The sequence below is a fragment of the Pogoniulus pusillus genome, chromosome 17 (assembly GCF_015220805.1).
Source record: "Pogoniulus pusillus isolate bPogPus1 chromosome 17, bPogPus1.pri, whole genome shotgun sequence".
In the NCBI taxonomy this organism is placed as follows: Eukaryota; Metazoa; Chordata; class Aves; order Piciformes; family Lybiidae; genus Pogoniulus; species Pogoniulus pusillus.
This window is the reverse complement of record NC_087280.1, coordinates 10,921,359-10,943,458: the sequence shown is the minus strand read 5'-3', so window position 1 is coordinate 10,943,458 and position 22,100 is coordinate 10,921,359. Positions and strand designations below refer to the sequence as shown.

The 22,100-nt window shown below is 43.4% G+C and overlaps 1 protein-coding gene across 1 annotated transcript in view; it reads left to right on the top strand.

Annotated features, from left to right (window-relative positions):
* Positions 1-19,799, top strand: part of TNFAIP8L3 (TNF alpha induced protein 8 like 3) — a 51,060-nt gene extending 31,261 nt beyond the window's left edge. The window contains exon 2 of the mRNA XM_064157631.1: positions 16,941-19,799. Within this exon, the coding sequence (XP_064013701.1) occupies positions 16,941-17,503 (563 nt within the window). The 3' untranslated portion in view covers positions 17,504-19,799. The remainder of the gene's footprint in view (positions 1-16,940) is intronic.
* Positions 19,800-22,100: the final 2,301 nt, after the last annotated feature.

The following is a 22,100-nucleotide window of genomic DNA, read 5'->3' as shown; positions in this document are numbered from 1 at the left end:
TTGTAACACTTACTCTATTCCACTTACCCTCATCACAGCTTATAGGGCAGTGCCTGGCTGGTCTCTCTCTCTTCCCCTCCTTGCCTCTCCTCCCTTCACTCCTCTCTGGGCAGAGCAGCATCCCTGCTTGCCTCACGCTCTGTGTGGGGCAGATGGCTCCCAGCTGGCAGGGACCTTGGAAAGGCATCATGGGGCCTGCTGAGGCCTTGGAGGGCTGAGGTGGGGAGGGCAGTTTTGGCCTACTCTCAGGCCTGCCATGGGTGAAAGGTTTTAATCCGATAGACTTGGCCTAGTTTGTGAATGTATTAATTCTACCTGATTACCCTCTGTACATATGTACCTGCAAACAGAATCTCCCCTGAAACTGCCAGTCAGTGTGGAGCATTTTCATTCTTACTCCCCGAAAGGGAGTTAAAGTCATTTCTGTCCTCCAGCCGTGGGCAGCTTCTGGCCCTGAACTGGCACGGCCTGCTCCGCTGCTGCCTAGGTGGAACCTCCTGGCCAGTGCTTGCTGCCCCTCACTGTGTCACTGGACAGCACGGAAAAGGCACTGACCCTGCCCTCTCCACACCTGCCCCTCAGATCATGAGAAGATCCTCTCTCGTTCCACTCTTCTTCAGGCCAACAGCCCAAGGTCTCTCAGCTTTTCCCTGTCAGAGAGACAACCCAGTTCCCTGCTCATCTTCATAGCCTCCATTGAACTCTCTCCAGCAGTTCCCTCTCTGCTGAACTGGGAAGCCCAGAGCTAGACATAGTGCTCTACTGCAGACACGGCCTCACCAGAACAGAGTAGGGGGCAGGAGAACCTCCCTTAGAATCACAGAATCATAGAATCAACCAGGTTGGGAGAGACCTCCAAGCTCATCCAGTCCAACCTAGCACCCAGCCCTAGCCAGTCAACTAGACCATGGCACTGAGTGCCTCATCCAGGCTTTTCTTGAACACCTTCAGGGACGGTGCCTCCACCACCTCCCTGGGCAGCCCATTCCAATGCCAATCACTCTCTCTGTGAAGAACTTCCTCCTAACATCCAGCCTATACTTCCCCTGGCACAACTTGAGACTGTGTCCCCTTGTTCTATTGTTGGTTGCCTGGGAGAAGAGGCCACCCCCCACCTGGCTACAATGTCCCTTCAGGTAGTTGTAGACAGCAATGAGGTCACTCCTGAGCCTCCTCTTCTCCAGGCTAAACAACCCCAGCTCCCTCAACCTCTCCTCATAGGGTTTGTGTTCCAGGCCTTTCACCAGCCTTGTTGCCCTTCTCTGGACACGTTCCAGCACCTCAACATCTCTCTTGAAGTGAGGGGCCCAGAACTGGACACAGGATTCAAGGTGTGACCTGCTGGTCACATTCTTCCTAATGCACTCACCTCCTGATCTCTGCTTCTTCAGTTGCTCCAGCATAGCCCAGGGACATTCACATCTAATTACATAAACAATGAGCAGAAAGCAATCACTGCTGCAGAGCCTTCAATCAAATCATACATCTGTATGCTTTTAAATGGATACTGGAGCCTCAAAAGGCAACGACTGTGTACCTGTCAATCACTACTATTATTCCATATACCAAATTATACCAAAGAGTTTCCTATGGGTTTGCACCACGAAGCCTGGAGAATGATAAACCAGTGGATTTGTCTGAATGTAGGTGTTGCTATATTGCTCATAGGGAATAAAGTGTTATGAGCATTTAAATAAATGCTATCATTGAGCTGAATGCTACTCTGAAATGCATCAGTTAACTTTTACTAGCAGTCATTATTCCTTTAATCAAACTTCCCAGGATGATTTAAGCCAAAAGAAAGTAAACTTGCAGTCTCTGATAGAGACATAGCACGTGATGTATTCAACATGAAAGGTCTGGAAAAGGAGTCCTTTTGTTTACTCTGACTTTAGTTAATGCTAATTTCAGTTGCCAGTGTTAATGCTATTAAGCCTTACACTACAACATATATGAAGCTTCCCTTAGCAAATTACTGAGCAGAAGCTGAACTTGACTGACTCCACCTTACTGGAGCTGGTTTTGCTGCCAAGCTTCAAAGCTGTTGGGTTTTTTTTCCCTCTCTTTTCCCATCAAACTCTACTCAGTTGCTTTTGCAGCAGTCTGTTCTCTTCTTCTGTGCTGAGGACCACTTGGCACACTGCTCACTATTCAGAGTGAACTTGCTCACCTGTATTTCCTCAGCTTCTGGCAGTATTTGGCCTTCCCTAGCTCCAGGTCTTTCTAGTTTGCTATAGGAATGGTGCTGCCAACATCTCCCCATCAGTTAGTTGTCTGTCCTTTCTTCAAGCCCAAAGCCTAAAGATGATTTACCACTCACTGCTTTTCAGTATTCTCTCCCCAAATATTAAATACTCTCATGCTTGCAGAGAAAACAAATTCAGAAGCTTTACCCTTCCAACATGTTTAATAACCATCCCATCAATGCAAAATATGCATTTTCTCACAGCAAATGAGCACCCCAGAGAGCCTCTCAGACAAGCCTCCCACTAGTGAACTCTCATTAAGCACACCCAGTGGAGCTAATGCAACGTTGCATCAGTAGACCCTTAGTTTTACTTTAACATCCACAGAAATCACTGTGGAAAGCTTTTATCAAAGGAATAAAATTTGAGCTAGCAGTGTGCTCTTGTGACCAAGAAGGCCAATGGTGTATTGAGTGCATTAAGAAGAATGTGACCACAGGTCAAGGGAGGTTCTCCTGCCCTCTATGCTGTTCTAGTGAGTCCATAGCTAGTGTAGAGTACTGTGTCCAGTTCCAGGTTTCCTAGTTGAACAGAGACAGGGAGAAAGAGTACTGGAGAGAGTTCAGCAGAGGCTATGAAGATGATCAGGGGACTAGATCATCTTCTGACAAGGATAGGCTGAGAGACTTGGAATTGTTTAGCCTGGAGACAAAATGACTGAGAAGGGACTTTATCAATGCTGATCAATATGTAAAGAGCAGGCATCAAGGAGCTGGGAGCAGTCAATTTTCAGTGGTGTCCAGTAACATGACATGGAGCAACAGGCTCAAACCACAATGCAGGAAGTTCCACCTAAAAATAAGGAAAAGTGTATTTCCTTTGAGAGTGACAGAGTACTGGAACAGGCTGCCCACAGAGGTTGTGGAGTCCCCTTTGAAGACTTTGCAAAGCTCCTCCGGGACACATTCCTGTGTAACGTGACACAGCAAACCTGCATTAGCAGGGGTGGTTGGACTAGGTGATATCCAGAGGTCCCTTCCAACCCTCACTATGCTGTGGTTCTATGAACTACAGTTAAATGTTGTTCTGGAAAAAGATGAATGCTGCAAAATGCATGAGCACAGTAATCTCATTTCTACGGATGAGCATTTTAAAGGGGTTGTTGGACCCTCCTGCTAAAGGGAAACAGACCACTTAACAAGTATTCTGCTCCATCCTTACCTGACCCAGTGTCTTCTGTGGTGGATTGCCCATACACAGCAGTACAGACCACAACTGTTCCAAATCCCTCTTCAAGAAAGGAATTGGAAAGGAATTGTTTTTTCTTAATTGTAGAAAAAGTTATGTGTTAAAAGTTTAAAGTTAATATGAAATTGAGCAGAATTCAGTTTATCCCTACAGGACTGATGAGAGCTGGGCAACAAGTAGGTTTTGTCACACTTCTTCAGGCAGAAAGAGCAGTGAAGCCAGCAAACCCTGAGAGCAGGGCTAAGAAATGCAAGACGAGGTCTCCACGAAAGAAAGACTTACCAAGTCCTAAAATACAGTAAGATAAAGCTAAGTGTTATTCCCCTTCAAGTGACTGCTAAGCAATCTGAGGAAGCTCCACAGGGTGCTCACTCTTTGTATACAATGTTGAATCCAGGAGAGATAAGATGGATATAAACTCACCTTTGGAAACTTTCTATATCAGCATCAAGAAGCCAGTTGTGCTTTGAATGGCTCTGGAAGGAAAAGCACCGTGCCAATGGCTTTGTTTCTTCAGCATGTACCACATAGTCTGAAAATTCATGCTCAGGATTAAGAAATGGCAAAACTGGCCAAAATAGCTGCATAAGTAGCAGTTGTTTTGGCAGAATGGATTTCTGCTCCTGAGCACAATTTTTAGCAGAACTGTGGAACTGTCTATCATTCTCTCACTGTTAACCAGCTGTAAAGGCAGTGGTTTTGCTGGTACCTAGAACAGTGAGATGTCAGCAGCATGTGGGCTGTGCTACATTTCTTCCTCTTGATATCAGGCTGAGCCTGATTCAGCTCATGTGGAGTCTCTCTACAGAGACTGTTGTTACTGCTGTATCCAGAGGTGACATCTCTGCACTGGCCTGGATATTCAGCTGCATACTTTCAGTACGTGTAGGTATTGGCACAATTAAACTCAGGACCTACATACTTCATGGAATTGCAGCCTCATGAAGGATGGCACTTTCTGCTTACCAGTGTTTATCACTGAGCTTGTCCATTCAGAGTTTGCTTTAGGTTATGTAAAGACAGTGATTTTTAATTTTTTTCCTCTGCAAATGCAATGCTGACTCCATATAACTGCAATATCATATAATGAGGACATACACATGCATATATATATATATAAACACCACCACATGACAACACATTGCTGTTCCTAACGTGATTCAGAATAATGACACAGACTTCCCAAGAACTATTTTGACCATTTCAGTACTTTTCCAGCATCTTTTCAACTTCTGCTTTCCTGAAATAAAAAGTTGCACTTAAAGTGAACTTCTGCACAATGGGTGGTTAGAGCTACTGCTGTTAAAGTGTTATTAGAGACTCCCTGGTGACAGAGCAAACCTCCCTGTTATCAGAATACTCCTCCTGGCGTGACATGTTTTGCAGTGTGTATACATACAATGAACAAGATAAAAGTACAAACATAGATTATTGTCATTAGCACTTATCCTTTACAGGAGCTTTGGCTGTAAAGTATTATGTATGCTACTTGGGTCAGTTACATTGCTGTGGAAGTCCTGATGCTGTGCTTAGCACTTCAATTTAAATCCACTGCAAGCAAACCATCATTTGAAGTTTAATTTCTCCTCCCTTTTCTCCAGAACAAACTTAGGATTTCTTCTTTTATTAGCGTAAGGCAGCAAGACACTGTTAACTTTTGGCAGGTATTGCTCATGCAGATCTTGAACAAAAGAAGAGCAGAATTGACCTGCAAATCTACCTTACTGAGTTTTCTGTCTTTCCATGGGAGATAATCTTTTGCTCTTACTTTGACACTCAGCTAATATTTTCATTAGGCTATACTAAGTAGGAAGAATACAGCAGGTGGTTTAGTTCATGTGGGATAGATAGATACATATGAGCCTGTGGCTTTTTTTCACAGGGATGGAAGCTATCACATATTCCATCCTTAGTGATTTGTTCATCTTGGTCAGATGCTTGACCTAACCCTGCAGATGGCCAGTGTAAAGTAGAACACCCAAAGGACCTACTGAAGTCCAAATCAAGGCTTCATCTTAAAGGAAAATAGGGTTATAGATTGTATCTGAGGCATGAGGCAACATGTGCTTTCTCCTTACCAGTAAATCCCCAATAAGAGATGAACAGTGTGATGACTTCCAGCTGTATTTACCAGCATTAATTTTTCCTTTGGTCAGTTTTCCATGTAGAATCTGGGTTGGCCATCTCCCCAACAGCTAATCCTTCTCTAGAGGCAAGGGGGAAGGAACAAAAAAAAAGGGGGGGGAAGAAAGTTTTTTTAAAAAGGCAAGTACTTCACACAGCCTACTGTTCTAAAATGGTAATTTTTTTTAATAACCAGGCAAACTGTAAGGCATTGTTTGAAAAAGAAAAAAAAAAGTTAATGGAGACTTTTCTAGTTTTCTAGACCAGTAAACAGGCACCAGCAGGCTCTCAGTTTAAGTATTCATCTCTTTCACCTTTTCAGTTTCAGTTTTGCTGTTATTAAGTACTTTTCTAGCACTTGCAGACTGAAAACAAAATTTCATCTTGGATCAATAGTATGGACAGCTTAGATTTTCCCTGTAAAGGCACGTGGAGTGCCTGCATATCAGCAGCTCTCTCAGTACAGCACATGCTTAATCTGTTCTCTGTTGAGAAAGCCTTTAAACTGCAAGGAAAAGGAAATTACTCATTTGCTTGTCAGTGAGGATAAAGCAAATGATAAAAAAAAAAACCTCATTGGTTCATTTATAACTAAACCATTCAACTAACTCACTGAAGATGGATTTTACAGTGTCGGCTCTGATGGTTAGAGTCAGATAGCAAACAAGCTTTGCTTCTGCAAGGCCAGAGTGACATTGGCTGTTTGAAGTCTCCATAGAAATAACTTTTTTTCTTTATTTTTGGGGGGAAAGGAGTTTAGATGAGTTAAAAGAAACCAGAGCAGCCGCCATTCAGACACTGATGTTATCAGCAGCTCTTGTTTGGAAAGGGAGGATGCTCATAGGTCTTTTATGGACTTGCACAAGCAACATTCCAGTCTGGGTTTGTGCCTGGGTAGTAAAGCTGCAGCGCAAAGCGTAGGCTGATTGGACCTGGGCAAAACAAACTGCCTGCTTCAAATGGCCGTGAAATCTTCACTGCCATATTTGTGGGGGCACAGCACAGACTTGTATGCTGTAACCTAGTATAGTAAATTAAATGTAATAGTTTAAAACTAGGTCAGAAAAGCTGATATTCTCTAAACCCTGTGGTGGGGCATAGAGCAGAGCACAGCGTGAGGCTGTGTGCCAAGGCACTGCATGCTGGGGCAGAAGGACACAGGGCAAAGAGAGCAAGGCATGCTCTGAAGCCAGCAGGCAGAAGGAGGTCACTAGTATGGCAAGTGGTGAGTTCATTGGGAGCATTTTTTCCCAAAAAAGACTTCACAAGTTGCACTAAATCTTCCAGCTTTTTTGTATGAGAGACAGGTAACTGCTGTCAGGCACTTTTTGTCTCCGTCCTCTACGTTTTGCCCTCATTTGACATTCTTCTCTGGTCTAAACAGAGTTTGGAAGCATGGCTGGATTAGACTAGGAAAATTAGCAGCTCCTCTAGTGTTTTAGTTAGGGACCCCTACTTTGTTTTTCCAGATATGCCTGATCTCTGCCATTGTTTCATTCTCCTTCTATCCATCACTTCATAATTCCAAACCGAGTGGTCAAGCAACTAAATACCAAAGTAGTAGACCAAGAGCGTGTATTCATAAAAAAGCCTTTCCTTCATTTGCCAGGTATACAGATGCCATTAACCTTAAATGAATTCCAAGCTTAAACAGCCTGCCTTTCCCCACCACTCCCTTTGGTCTCTCCTCATTTACACTCTGCTCAGTGTTCCCTCTGCCCATCCAGCACTTGCTCTGTGTCAGTGTGCTCAAAGCATTTCAAGCAGATGTGACCAAGCAGTACTGTCAGTGGGGATTTTGGTTGTAAAATACAAGACTAAAGCACGCAAGAGGAAACTGCACTTTTGCTCCAGTCCCTCCTCTGTGGGACAAGGTGGCCTGTGTTGGGTGTGTCTAGGAGTGTGCTGAAGGGTGCTGCAGAGGCACCAGTGTCGTTCTGCAGAGGTGCGGTGCCGGAGTCCCTCTGTATTTGGCAGAGCTGAGCTGGTGCAGCTGGGGAGTCCACTCAGCACCAGCTTGACACTTCCAGCAGCTGCAGCCTGTTAGGGGGTTTTTGGAAATTTATTCACCTTGACCTAGTTAGCAGAAATACTTTTCCCCTGTTTTCTTTCTGCCTCATATGAAGCCACAGAGAAATGCTATCTTGGGTTTTCACAGCACCTTCAGACCAGCTACCCTTGGGGTCCCAATTGCTTGCTTTCTCATGGAATTTTGTATGTCCCTAGAGCACAGGCATGGTTATTTTTCATGCCGTTCTTAATATATTAGAGTCAAAAATAGAATTACTCAATGTAGAATGCAAATACACCATCTCTGGAGAAAGAGCAGTGTAGTGCAGCAACAAGCAAGTTCAAGGCACAAAAATAAACCCTCAGAATTTTCTTCCTGAAGGGAAGAGAAATAGGGAGGGGGTGGAGAGGAGAAATTGGTGAATCAGTCCCCAGTAGCCTGCATCTTAGCAGCATTTTATCTGTTTAAAGCACGCCTTTGCACAGAGGCCTTGTTTAATATTTAAGGCTGCCATTGCTAGGCCCTGCTTTACTAACTGCACACGATTATGTTCCTGCTGGGAATGACTGGCTCCTGCATACTGAAGAGACTCCCGTGGAAAGAATAGAAAGCATTTGAGCTACAAAAGCACAGGAAAACCTCCACCTTCTTTAAACCAGAAGTGAAGACTCTGGTAATCGCCACTGAAAGCCTCAGCAACTTAAGGTGAGGCAATTCTAGCTGCTGTGTTCCAGGGTGTGAGGCTGGGTCCTTTCAGCAGGTGTAGCTGGATCCCCCATGCTGAGGTAACACAGGCTGGATTTGTGGTTAATCAACCTTTGCCATTTGGGGCTTTCTCCCTTCGAGTTTTTCCTCAAAACAGAATCTACCTCTTTGGAAACTGATCATAAAGTAACACTGCTGCAAGTTCTACAGATCATCTGCAAAGAGAAATTTTATCTGGATAAAACCAGGATAGCTGCAAGATCCTGAAGAGTTTCTCATAGTTTAAGAGTCTCAGTGGCAAATATTATCTTGATGGTTGTTACTTTTGCATGGAAGACTCTGATGGTTGAGTCTTTTTAAAGAAGCCTGTGAGGCTTTTTTTCTTAACAAGATAATTGATTTATCATTCATTATATGCCTGATTCTCCACCAGAGACTCTGTCCCATCTATGCAATAAACAGCTCCTTAACACATTTCGAATAACTCATTACTGTCTTCATGTGAAAATTACATGGCCAGACATTAAAACAAGCATAATTTCCTATAGGGTTAATAGTTATTTGTCTAAGTAGGTATTTCTGCTACAAAGTCACCAGGATGTATTTTATTTTCAATGCAGTGCCTTTAAAAGGAAAGCATAAGAGACTTAGTAATTATGGATAAAACAAAGGAGATTAGACAAAGAATGTTGCATACTGAAGTTAAACTCTTACTGCCTAGGATTTCTACATAGCATATACTGGGGGAGATAGGGGAAATCACTGACAGTTTGAAAGCCAAAAAATCCTAGCCAATCTGCATGGCCCCTATTGCCACCAAAGCACTGTCTGCTGGGTTTTGTGAGCTGTCAAGACCCTGATGTGGTGGTTTGGATATGTCAGCATGCCTGTCTACTCTAAAAAAGTTCTTTTTTACCAAAGCTAGCATTTGAAGAAAAGCCCACTAAAATAATCATGAATTTCTGTCTCAGATACAAGAACAGGAGCAGCAGGTCATTGCAACAATGTAGTAACCAATCTTCCTGAATTCTCATTCCCTGAGGATCAACCCAGGCAATGCTTTGATCTGCTATGGCTCTGACTATTGCAAATCCCTCCCTTTGCTTCAGTATGGGAGGGTTTTGCCTTGCAGTGGCAGGCAGAGTTAAACCAATGTTTCCTGGGGTAGGGATGTTCAGGCTTTTCTTTTTTATCTTTTTTTTTTTGCACTTGCTATCAACATAATGATTTGACATTGAAAGACTTTAAACCTCCTTATAAAATAGTGCTCCTTTTACCAAAACCTGGGATAGTAAAGCTTAAAACCCCCAAACACCCCAGTATTTTACTGTCACTCCTGGCAGACAGACTTACTTATTTGTGTAACAACCATCACTTCCTGATGGCCTGATTTATACTCTGTGTGGGTATCTCAGAGTGCTGTGTAAGCAAACTCTGCCTTGTTTACCTTCACCAATAGCCAACAGTTAACCAGATGTGTTTGCTGCCTTGGCAGAGCTGCCCTGCATGCTGCAAAATGTGAGATGCAGAGCTTAAACCAAACACTTCAAAGTCATTCTTCAAAGACACCATTCCCTGTGCTGCCTGAGAGAACTTAATTCATAGTTTGGTTCTGATATATGCAATAGTTTTTAAAAGTTAACATCTTTATTAGACACTTCCAGGGAGGTGACTTTACTGCTTTCATGTGCCAAGCTCATACTTGGCGGGCTAGACCCAAGGGCTGGGTCCTTAGCAAAGCAGTCACTGCCTGCTACCACTGTTTCATTTGTGGTGCAGGGACACCATGCACAGAGATGACCCTCAGCAAGTCTTTTTGTCAGGGAGTGGTTTCCTCTCTCACAAGCTTTCAGGATATGACTGAGTGTAATGTCTCATCTGTAATGCCAAACAGCAGCCATGCAAACTTAGAGCATCATGTCAGCTCTGCCATATGATCAAGGGAGCTCTTGTGAAGGTTTCCACAGTGGCCAGCTTTAGCTGTGGAACAGTGCTGTTACCCAGACACCACTTGCCAGCTACTGCTTTTAGACACAGGAGAAGACTACAGCAGTGTAGTTCGATTCCTAGCAAGCTGCTAGGGGTAGCAGGAGAAAAGCTGAGCCAGCCCCATTCTTGGCAACTCCAGCAGAACTGATGGAAACTGCAGCTGAGCTTCTCTCCCCCTGGATCTTGTCTGTGGAGGCATCATGGAGACAAAGCTTATTCTGCATTGCTCCTCTTCTCTTTACAGAAGGGGCTCCCCAGCTTACCACTATTTCTGCCAAGCATTAAGAGGCACACTCCAGTACATAGCAACAATGTATTAATAGTAAAGTAAATGCCGAATCCAAGCCAGCTGCTGAAATAAGACTATCATTAGGAATCTCCAGTCACTACATTCCCAGACAGTACTTCTTTGCAGCATGATTGCTGCTCACATAAAGCACTGAAAGGAAAAATGGTCTTTTTCTTTTTTTCCAGTCAGTCATGTTCCCTCCCTACAGAGCTATTGCTGCCATTTCCAGCATGTCTAAGTTTTGCCTTCAGATGTTGAATGCCAGTGCATTCTCCCAGGATCATATAATTATCAGTCTGTAATCTCCTGTTCCACTGCGGAAATGAGCAACCCTTTCATGTTCATACTAACAATTCAGAAGTGTTAAAAGTTTGAGCACCAGGCCCAGGTGCTTACACAAGTTTAAATTGGCCCTCCCTGAAAGCTGATATATTCCATCTGGTCTATCGGATTTCTTGGCTTAAAGTTAGTGGAAACACTGAATGTTTCTTCTGCAGTGATCCTGTAGCTGTCCAAGAGCAATACACACACTCACGGCTCACTCCCTGGCCGCTCTGTATGAAAGTGCCACAGGAGACAGGCTTTTAGGGCACTTTCTTTCCTGCTTTTAGAGCTATTTTAAAATCCTGGGTTCTGCAGCTCACTTTCCTAAGCAATCTTACTGCAGGGAAGCAATGCTTAATAGCAGCTTATTACCTCAACATTTTGCCTGAATGCTGCAAATCAAGCCAACGTGATTTTTTGTTGGTTTTTTTTTTCTCCTCTCTAAAGCCACACTGGCTTTTCCTTGTCCTTAAAGCTTTGCATAAAAAACTTGATAAAACTCCCTACTCTTATGCTTTCTAAACTGCTTCTGTCAAGAAAAAGAGACATTCCAGGTAACTCCAGGTTATAATGAAGCAAGGTGCCAGCCCAATGGATTACCAACACCAGCAGCAGCACTCAATGCTCATTTAACTGTCTGCCAGAGCTTAATGAGACAGCTGCCTCATTCCTTCTCACTGGCACTGCCAGACTCTCAGGGGCAGGTATGTCACTAGGTTAACACACACAGATGCATTCAAACTGGGTCACACAAATCACCAAACCAGCACATTGCTACAGCAGTTTTCACTACCCAGCTATTTCATTGCTATACCCAGCTATGTTACAGGCTCTGAGTGGCCTGTCCCTTGGCTTAGTCCATCTCCCACAAGCATGAGCAACTGCTGGCAGCTGGAAAGCTGCCCATGTTTCCAGCAGCATTGCTGACTCCTTAAAGCCTGTCTTCTGCTGCACAGGCTGCACAGCATTTGAAAATTGAAGATTCAGGAGTATTAAAAATATTTCAGCCTCTTCATCATCTTTCCTTTCCTATGTATCTCCCTCTTAAGATTCAGCCCTTTGCCTAATTTCAGTACAGCTGGAGCACAGATGCAAGGATCTTTCCTGATTCATATCACCTTCCATTCCTGCCAGGCTGGAGGAGCCCACTGCAGTCCTGCAGCCTCTTCATGGTTTTATTTTAGTCCTTTAACTTAGAACAGCTCAACTCCTCTTTCCACGATGCTCTCAAGCTCCATGCTCCCCACACATCACTTCTTAACAACAGCTTGAAAACCCAGCCTACCACCAGCTGCTGGGAGCTGCGGCTATACTGACAGTCTAAGTAAGGCACACAGCTCCAGGCATGAGTCACTTCAAAGCAGGTGAAGTCAATGGCTGAGGTAGCCGAATTAGCTAGTACAAGCTGCAGCAGGCACTACACTAACAACTCCCAGTGTCAGATGTCAAACTCCACGTGTGACAGAAACAAAGAAATTGCTTTGTATCCCTTCTCTCCAAGCAAGCCTGCTAATACAATCCAAAATACACTAAGAGAACTCCATAGAAACTCTTCAGACTTCTCCATTTGTACCTGGGAAGCAACACCCGCTCCAGAGCTCACTTCAAGAGGTCTTCAAGAGGTCTTCCAGACGTTTGCCACCTTTGAGTAAGAAGTGGCTAACTGGGAAGGAAATGGATTCATGTGCTTGGAAGGTTTGTTTCCACGTTCACATAGGTGCGTTCAGAAAACGTTGCCCATGCTCTCTCCTGGTCGTAGCAGAGCATGTTCTGGTTCACTGGTTCTGCCGTCTGCTTTGTACAGAGTGGCTGAATGGATATTTACATGAAAATGGTATTGCTGAGCGTTTAGTTCTAACCATTTTGTACTTGGTACAGCCATCTGGAAGAAAAACATTTTGAGACTGTTACAGATGCTCTTGCATTTTAGTCTCAGAAACTCTTAAAATATAAAGTATTACATCTAGTGTCTAGAGTTGCCAAACTTTTCCCACACTTCTGTTATTAAGCAACTCTGTTATTAAGCATTCCTGTTATTAAGTTTAGTGGATGTGAGACATCTTTGTCATGTTCAGCACTGTGTGCCAGAGGCTGGGCTGTCAGTGGTGGGGAGTGATGCAGCATCCTGACTGTGGGCTGTCCAGGCATGGGGAGGCTCTCCCCTTCATCCTGCCTGCCTGCAGCTGGGCCTGTGCCATTCCTTCTTTGGGTACCACAGCTCTGGAGATCTGCACTTCTTAAAGGATGGAAGATTGCTGTGGGGTCAATCCCATCACCAGGGGCTTTTAAAATAGCTTTAATCATACACAGCTCTGTGGATGACAGAGAGGGAGAGAGCATATCTGAAGGCAAAACTGGTCTTTACTTTAGCAAAAACTAAGATGTCAGACCTTCTATAATGGAAGCTAATCATTACCCAGCAAAGCAGGATAGTCAGAGGTTGTTTTTTCTTCTTTTGCTTCGGTGTAATGTTCTTGAAAGCTAATAGCATCTTTAATGTTTTTGCTGATTTGTTTTGCTGGACAAAAGAAAGCAGAAAATAGAATTGCTGTATGTAGGAGGCGAAGATGTTGTGTTTGGTGTAATGAGCAGTGTGCTGCAGCAAGAAAAGGCTGCCACAGTAAACCTGCAGTCTGCATGAAAGCCTGAATTTAATCATGTGGCTAACCACTTGGGGTCTTTCAAAGGCAAGGCGTCACCTTAGTGCCTGAGTGCTGCGTGACTTTAGAGGCAGGAATCCAAGTGATCAATCCAGTCTCTCTCACTCCTCCCAGCCCACATGGCTGTACACTCTGAATTTAAGCAGAGCACAGCCCTTTGCAAACACACCACACTTGTCCAGACTGCACGAGTGGGCTGATGACTGTTGTCTACCTCCTCCTCATCACATGCACGTTGTCTGACCCCGTCAGTAGGTGTTTGGGCAGATGGAGACCATGGGCTGTGGCTCTGCAGAGCAGCGATCTTAGTGTCCAGGTTGGCAGCTTGCTAGCACAGCTGAGCTGCACGTTTCCTCCTCCCTGAGCGCCTCAGCAGTTTCCTGACATGGTAGAGGGAATGTGGCAGCAGGATGCTTCTTCTGTATTAAACATAGAGCACCACAGTATGCTGCAGCTGCACAAGCTTGTCCTGTGCCCCATCAAGACCTTGTCTGCCTAGTAGAGGTGACTGGAAGAGAGCACCTGGCAGCCATGGTGGTGAGATTACCAGCCATCACAGATTTTACAATACACAGAGCAGTACCAGTCATGGAGGGAGATGGGAGAAAGGAACATGAAATATTTTGGATCTGCCTAGTTTCTGAGGGCTCTGAGCTCTTGTGCCTGGCACAGCTTAGGTGCTAGAGGGGCCATGGCGAGACAGGAGCATGAAGTGGTGAAGGGGACTGCAGCAGGGACAGGAGGCATGCAGAGAAGAGTAAGATAGGAGAATACAGGAAGGACATAGCATTAGGGAGTGATAGAGGAAAGGGCAATACAGTCTCTATAGGAAAGCTGAGCAGCTCCAATGTAATAACAGATTATTTTATTTCACTTTTAGAAGGGCAAGAGGGAGCTTAGTATCATCCCACACTTGGGACTTGTCACAGAACAATGTTCCAGCCTTAACATTCAGCTAGGCTCAGGCTGATACCCTCTGGCTGTGTTGCCCATCTCCAGAGTTTGCATCTTGTACTGTTACCATCATCTGAGGTGCCAAACCCAGGGCTGTCACAAAGGGAAAAAAACCCTCTTTGAAGAGTCCACTCTCTTCAGTTTTGTAGATGAGAGACAGGACTTTGAATATAGGAAAACACCTCAGAACCTTGGAGTTTTTATGGCAGAAAAATCTCACTTCTGATAAGCTTATTAGAAGCTTGTACATGCTAACTTAACATTGCAGTTGCATGCATTTGAGAATGTGCTGGTGCTTGTGCTGGTCCTGGCTCTGCCACAGATATGCTGGCATACCAAAGACACAGGGAAGGTGACACAACTGCTGACTTTGAGCAGCAGAATCAAAACAGCTCTGCAAAGCTCTTGCTGCAGCAGAACTGAGCACCTGTGGGAGCCAACTGGGCTATCACCTGGTGAAAATGACACAGAGGCTAAAGTGCTATTAATGTCAGTAAAAATAATATTCTCCAAATTTACTGCAGTTATTTTCAGGCTTTGATCAAAACAGATGCTGAACAACTTGATGAATAGCCAACACTTACTACAAAAACAGACATTAATATTACTATTTCTTTTCACTGTGTCAAATGCACATAATTACTCATCACAGCTACTATTTATATACCCACGTACTGCTAAGTGAAATAATGTTTTCATCCTTCTTTTATAATTTCTAGATTCAATCACAGTTTTTCTGTTTCCTCCAATCAGCTCCTCCAGCTCAGCCCCACAAATTTCTCTCTAAATGACAGCCAACCCTTTTAGGCACACTGAATTATTCTTTCCAGGTAGTGGTTCAGCTGAAATTTAGTGTTATTCTTTTATATTACTCAGCAGTACAGCTGTAGCACACACAGAAAAATGACAACATTAATATTCTGGTTAACTTGAAGAACTGGATTTAAACAGAAGACCTTTTGAACTCAGTGTTACTGATTCAAAATGAGCACTAGTCCCTAGCACACCTTCTTCCTCATGCAAGGATGCAGGGTGCAGAGGAAGGAGAGGTGAGGCTATCACACTGACAGATAACAGCTGAGCAGCAAGGTGACTGCATGTGCTGAAGGCTGAAAGGGCCTCCAGAGCTCACCCAATCAGCCCAAGACCCACTTAGGCTCCAAAATCAAATCAGGACTGGAAATTTGGGGTTTTATCCCTAATCTCCCAGTGGTCTGGTTTCCCAGAAAGTGGTGAAGGATATGGCTACCTCTATCCTGCTTACACCAGCCATGTCCCTGGTCTCAGTGAGCAGAGAAGGGTCCTCAGCTGTCAGGGAAAGACAGGCATCTCCTTTGCTTGAGCAAATACCAAGAAGAGATGTGACGGGAAAGCTTATACCAAAATGGTCACTGCTGTTGCTTGGCACTCACTTCACTGGCTGTAAGCCCCAGCACACACACACTCATCACTGCTCAGCTACAGCAGTAAAATGCCCTTTTATCCAGCAGAGACTTCACCACCCTGGTATTAAACTGGATAGTTATTTCATATGAAATTATTCTATTTCCTTTATTTTGTCCACATGGGGGCACTTAAAAGCAACATTAATGTGGAAAACAGAGGAAGGTCAAATTAATCTCTACCAATAATCATAGAAGTTCATTAGGTAAAATCCAGCAGGAATAGCCACGTGCTCAGGCACTACGCCAAGTGACACTTGCAGAGATGGTTAAAAGATATCAAATGCAAGGTACTTTTTTGCTAGATGTGAAACAAACAGCACAGGTATCTTCATCTGGCAGGAAGCACAGACACTGACTGACACACCAGCATTTTACAGAAGTCACATTCTATAGTTTTGCAAGGGGGTAACAAACAGAAAAGGCATCCTTACTAGAGGCTAAAGCAAAATAAAGCCATGCTTAGCAATCTGCTTTATTAGCTCTTATCTGAGATCTGTATTTATCAGTCTGCTTTGTCAGCCCTTACCTGAGATGCTCTTTGTCTGACGGTGGTACAAGAGTGCCGCCTAGTGACCAAAAGTAGAACTCTTCCAGGTTCGTTCATTTCTCTCTACCTTCTTTTGCTTGTCTCTGAAGGCTTATGTTTCATTTAGACCACAATAGCTCTATGGATTTTTCTGCCAGGAAAGCTTTAGTGTTCAATTTCCACATTAATAGACTAGTAAAGAACTTATATAGATATCCCCTGCCAAAATATTCTGTTCTTCACTCGTAAGCAAAAAATCTTCAAGGACAGCAAGATCTGGAACATGGATGTTTGAGGCTCCAAGGATACCTGGAAACACGGTGCCAGATGTGTTCCCATTGTTGGAATCATGACTATATACAATGATCAGTGGCACATGCAATGTGTCAATTAGGTGTGTAGGTACTGTTCTTCTTAACTGATACAAAAATTAGTCGCCAAATAAAATTAACATTTTCTTCTCTGCTATCCTGAAACAGGTCCTGATTGTTTCAGTTCCAAGAATCTTGCACTGCAAGCCCAAAAAAAGATCCTGAGTAAAATGGCAAGCAAAACTATGGCTAACATGCTAATTGACGACACAAGCAGTGAAATCTTCGACGAGCTGTACAAAGTAACAAAAGAACACACAAGAAACAAAAAGGAAGCCCATAAAATTATGAAAGACCTGATTAAAGTGGCTATAAAAATTGGGATCCTCTATCGAAATAATCAGTTCAACCAAGAAGAGCTGGAAATTGTAGACAAGTTCAGGAAGAAGCTGAATCAAACAGCCATGACAATTGTCAGTTTCTACGAGGTAGAATACACTTTTGACAGAAATGTTCTGGCAGAACTTCTGAATGAATGTAAGGACCTTGTGCACGAACTTGTAGATCGACATCTGACACCGCGATCCCACGGGCGCATCAACCACGTCTTCAATCACTTTGCCGATGTGGAATTCCTAACTGCCCTGTACAGTCTCGATGGGGACTGTCGGCCATACCTTAAAAAGATCTGTGATGGGATCAACAAGCTACTTGATGAGAAGATCCTCTGAAACTGCATTCAAAACCAAGAAACTAACCAAAAACTCTCTAGAACCAGCCATCCTTCATGAGCCGTGGTGAGCAAGTGAGCTTCCTTCCCGCCACTCTCTTACCGCAGTCTCCAGCAGGAGCCAGAAAGTGCTCACCAGGCTCATGATGAAATGGAAAACTAAATCAGAAAGCAATCCATTCTAATATTTTGTCCAAATAATTCAGTCTAAGGAGCTGAGTGAACAAGGCTGCTGATATACATTGTTCAGAAACAGATTGCTATACACCGTGACCTTACTAGCTTTGTGAAAAGAGAGACAACTCAAACGCATGGCTATGCAAAGACAGACAGAAGGCAACAGAGCAATGCATGGAATCTACCCCCAGGCCCTTGGTGTGTATGTTTTTGTTATTTTCAAGCTAACTGAAAAAGCTAAGACAGAAAGCAGGGTTGTAATGAATTAAGCTTACTCCTTACAAAAGGATCAGGATCAACACAAGATGGCATCTCTAAGTTTACATGGTATTTACGTCTAAGAAAGGAATAACAAATAATACCAACTAAGTAGAAGTGGGAGGAAATGTCAAGAACTGCTTTATGAAGCAATATTTCCACTGGAGAGTTTTGGTTTATGTGTGCTAATAACAGAGAGAAGGGTTTAATTTTGAAAAGCAGCTCAGTGGTTCAAGCTCTAGCCAGAAAACCAGACAGGATATCAATTTCCCCACTCAGGGTTTACGCATTTGGTACCATTGGATGAATTTAGGCTGACAGGTTTGCTGTTCTTTGTGCTCTTACTGCTTTGCTTGACAGAACAAAATGTTCTTTGTGAAGGTTTTGAAGTTGTACTTGTGAAGACCGCAACTAAGACAGCAATGGAACAACAAAGTGGCATTTACATCCCCTACCCTTGAAGTATTCAGCCTAGATAAAACTGTTACTCGTGTCCATGATGTTCATTTGTGCCTACAGTAGAACAGAGGTGTGAGAAAAAGGAACCTCATCCACTCTGCTTGCAGTGCCATCCCAGTGTCATATATCCACAGTACTCTTAAGAGAATAGATGCAGCTTTAGGAGTGACTTTTTGTTCAGAATGTTTTCAGTGACTATTTTTTAACCTTTTTTAAACAAATACACTGATGTTTTTGAACTGAAAACATTCAGCAAAGAAATACTGGCTTCTGTACAGTTTTGTTGGGATGAAGGGAGAAAGGGAGCAGAGCAGGTGAACCAGCTTGCCACTTGGAGAATCCTGCAGCTAGCTGGGTGCTGACCGAACCTAAGTAACAAAAGTATGTTTGGAAACCACTCTTTGCCCTTTATGCCTTCCACATCACATATGTTACAACACAGAGATGCACATACCCAAAAGAAAAAATATATTTGAAAGCCATTCCTTTCTAAGGAAAACTTCCAGTGTTGATCACTTGAGGATAGGGGAAAATTATGTTTCTCATGTAAACTCTTAGTAGAAAAAAATGTTCAAATTGGTATTATTCTTCTGTATTTTATCTCTGACAACTATTTTGACTGTGACGTTGCACACACACCTTCATACAGCTAATACACACACCCAGATCATGTGGGTTGCACTAGGTGGATTTTTATCTGCTCCCAGAACTCATTTTGGAGTGCAGTAAAAACAGCAGCGTAAGACCATGAGCAGAGCAGTTTGCAATGATGTAAATTTCCCTCACCTATTTATTTTAACCATAAAAGGTGTATTTAGTGGCAATGAAGGTGAGCAATTTCTCTGCAACACAGCACAGTCATGACATACCAATATCAGGGGTTGCAAGTGCAGCCATTTTCAGAGCCATATCCCTATGCACCATTAGCTGCATTTTTCCCAGGCTTGTACTCATCAGTTGATGCATTGGAACAGTATTTATTGTATCCAACGCTCCTGTCCCCAGTGCACATGTCAGTTTTGTGTGTTTGTTTCACTTGTAGCAGACAAGCTAAGTTCTCTTCTTAAAGTCAGAAAAATAGATTAAACATACAGGATATCCCTTTCCTTTGGACATCTTGAATCTGTGACTTTGTCTGTTTCAAGTACCAATATTCAGCTTCTGGTATTTTAGACACACTGAATCAACAACATCTGTTGTTTTATTTATAAATCTGAGTAGCCTTAAGGAAAGAGAATGTTTTCAAGTATTTCTCATACTTGCATATCCTGTATATTCATTGTTTACTTTTGTATGTGTAGCTTGGTATGTAATAACATTGCTAAAATGTGGGCAATGTTCAGATTACCTTAAGTAAATGATGTGTTATCATATTTGTGGATTAAAAATGTGTGATTACTGCCCTTTTGTTTCCTTTTATTTATTCAACCATCCATTGTAACTGAAACTAAGCATTAAGAGGAGTGTATTCATGGAATCTTGTCACCATCAACTTCTGCAACCTTTAAGGTCTTTGAGAATCAGATTTTGTGAAGGCAGGTGGTAGGCAGAGGGACAGGTTAAGGGTTTCAAAGAAAACTGGGAATCCACGTTCCTGTTGCATCGCGCAGGCAACACAAACATGCATCAGAAACAAATGAAATTTGTGTTTCTCCACAAACTTCTTAAGCACTTGAGCTAATAAATGATGTTGACTCAAGGTGATTAATAGTGAGGTTCAGTCAGCAGGTTCTGACGTTCCCTCACGAGCCATGTGGGGGAAATGGCACAAGCTTCCTGCAGGTACCAGCTGCCCTGGTTCAGTCTGAGCAGTGCCTAGATACACAGGCAGCCTGGGTCAGGACCAGAGCAGATGTAACAGGCTAAGATCTAGCTCTCTGCCACACGCCTTCTTGCAAGTCTTCCATGATACAATTAAATTACATTTAGCTAAGCTGAGCTCAGTTAGACAGAAGACACATCCCTGACATTTCAAATGCCTGCCCTAAAGAGTGAGGTGTTAGAACCTACCAGAATGCTCCACCAGCAGCAAGCATCTTTTCTCCTACCACTTCCGGAAAAAGCAAACTATTTTGGCTGAAAGAGCTCAGGATTTGCCAACAATTCTCATAGCAATTTTACTGGAAGCAATTAAAGACTGGCACAAAGAAAACTGCCACTTCCTTAAAATAAGAGTTTAAGGCAATCTTCCTAAGTGGTGCTTCAAGTCACAGTGCTGGTAAAATATTGCTGTCAGGTTAATTTTATGAGTCATATCATGGCAGAACACAGTATTTTTTGCTTCATGACTGCCAACCTTATTACATAAAGCCAAAGGAAAAAAGTGTTAATGTTCAAGAAACTCAAGGAAGTGGCTGCTTCTGGCATCCTAATGACATTGTGCATGTACCACAGAACAGTACGTCACACTGAACAGTTTAAGTGATCTCCCTTTCTCTGAAAACAGGACAATCCTTCCAAGGCCTAATAAGTCACCAAAAAAAAAAGGTAAGTGAGAACATCACAGAAGATCCAGATACCTGCTAAAGGATTTTTTAGTATGGGACTATTTGAAAGAATATTTAGAGACAACAGGATGAGGGATCAGGATCAGATGGATTCCCAGTACTGAATTGCTGACATTCTCAAAAGCCTAAAGTCCTCCTATCAGCCAGAACTGCAGTGTAGCACACACTCATCACACACAAACAGCCACACCACATAGAGGAACCTCACAATTTAGATCAGGGCTGCAACCTTCAATTCAGCAATTAGGTGAAACTTCCTAAACTCCCAATCCTTCCAACACTACAGCAAATGATGTGTTATGCTAGCATTTGACTTAAAAAAAAAGCTTTTGTTGTCAACTATAACAAGAGACCCTAAGGTCTTCTTTGATGCCTAAAAACAAACCCCACACTCTGGCAGTATTCCAAAGAGTAGCAGATAATGTGAGCTGGCACACAGAACCCCATTCAAGAGATCTCAGGTGGCCCTTTCACTCTTTTTGTAGCTCCAGTTGTACAGTTTAACAAGGCATGTATTAGAATGGGTTAACTGGGAAATAGTCCGTTGCTGGTCCACCAATATTCTCCGCTGTGTAGGCAGAACAGGCTGCTCCAAGATAAGGAACTGGCAGGAGGGAGTCTTGAAGCCAAGGCTGATTAGGAAAGCATGCAAGGATGGCTGGGAAAAACAACAGCTGGAACTTCAGTAATGACCCCCTGCCAGTGCCTGCAGTCCCCCAAACCTAGCAGATGCATGAGCAGAAACCTTCGCTCTTATGTAAGTGGAGGTGGGTTTGGCACCTCTCCCTGCACGGCCTGGCCAAATGTGCAGGGACAGGGGCTGGACCACTGTACAACAGAAGGGGAGACTTCTCCCCAGTGCTCAGGCAGGTGTGAGATCAAAGGCTTACACTGCCTTCAAGGGGACATCCCTGAAGACTTCTGCCTACCAGCCTCTGACCTGCACAGCTACCATGGGAAAAGCAGTAGCACCTGGACCCTCGCTTCTGGGCTTGCACTGGCATCAGTATGTATGTAACTACTGGGGATTAATAAAAGGACATGCTGAATGCTTTCCTCAGTTGACCCTGTGAGTGCCTTTGTGAGAGCACCCCCACTTCAGAAACTAACAACAGTTAACATGCAAAGACATTTCAATCACAGTATCACACAGTATCACAGTATCACCAAGGTTGGAAGAGACCTCACAGATCATCA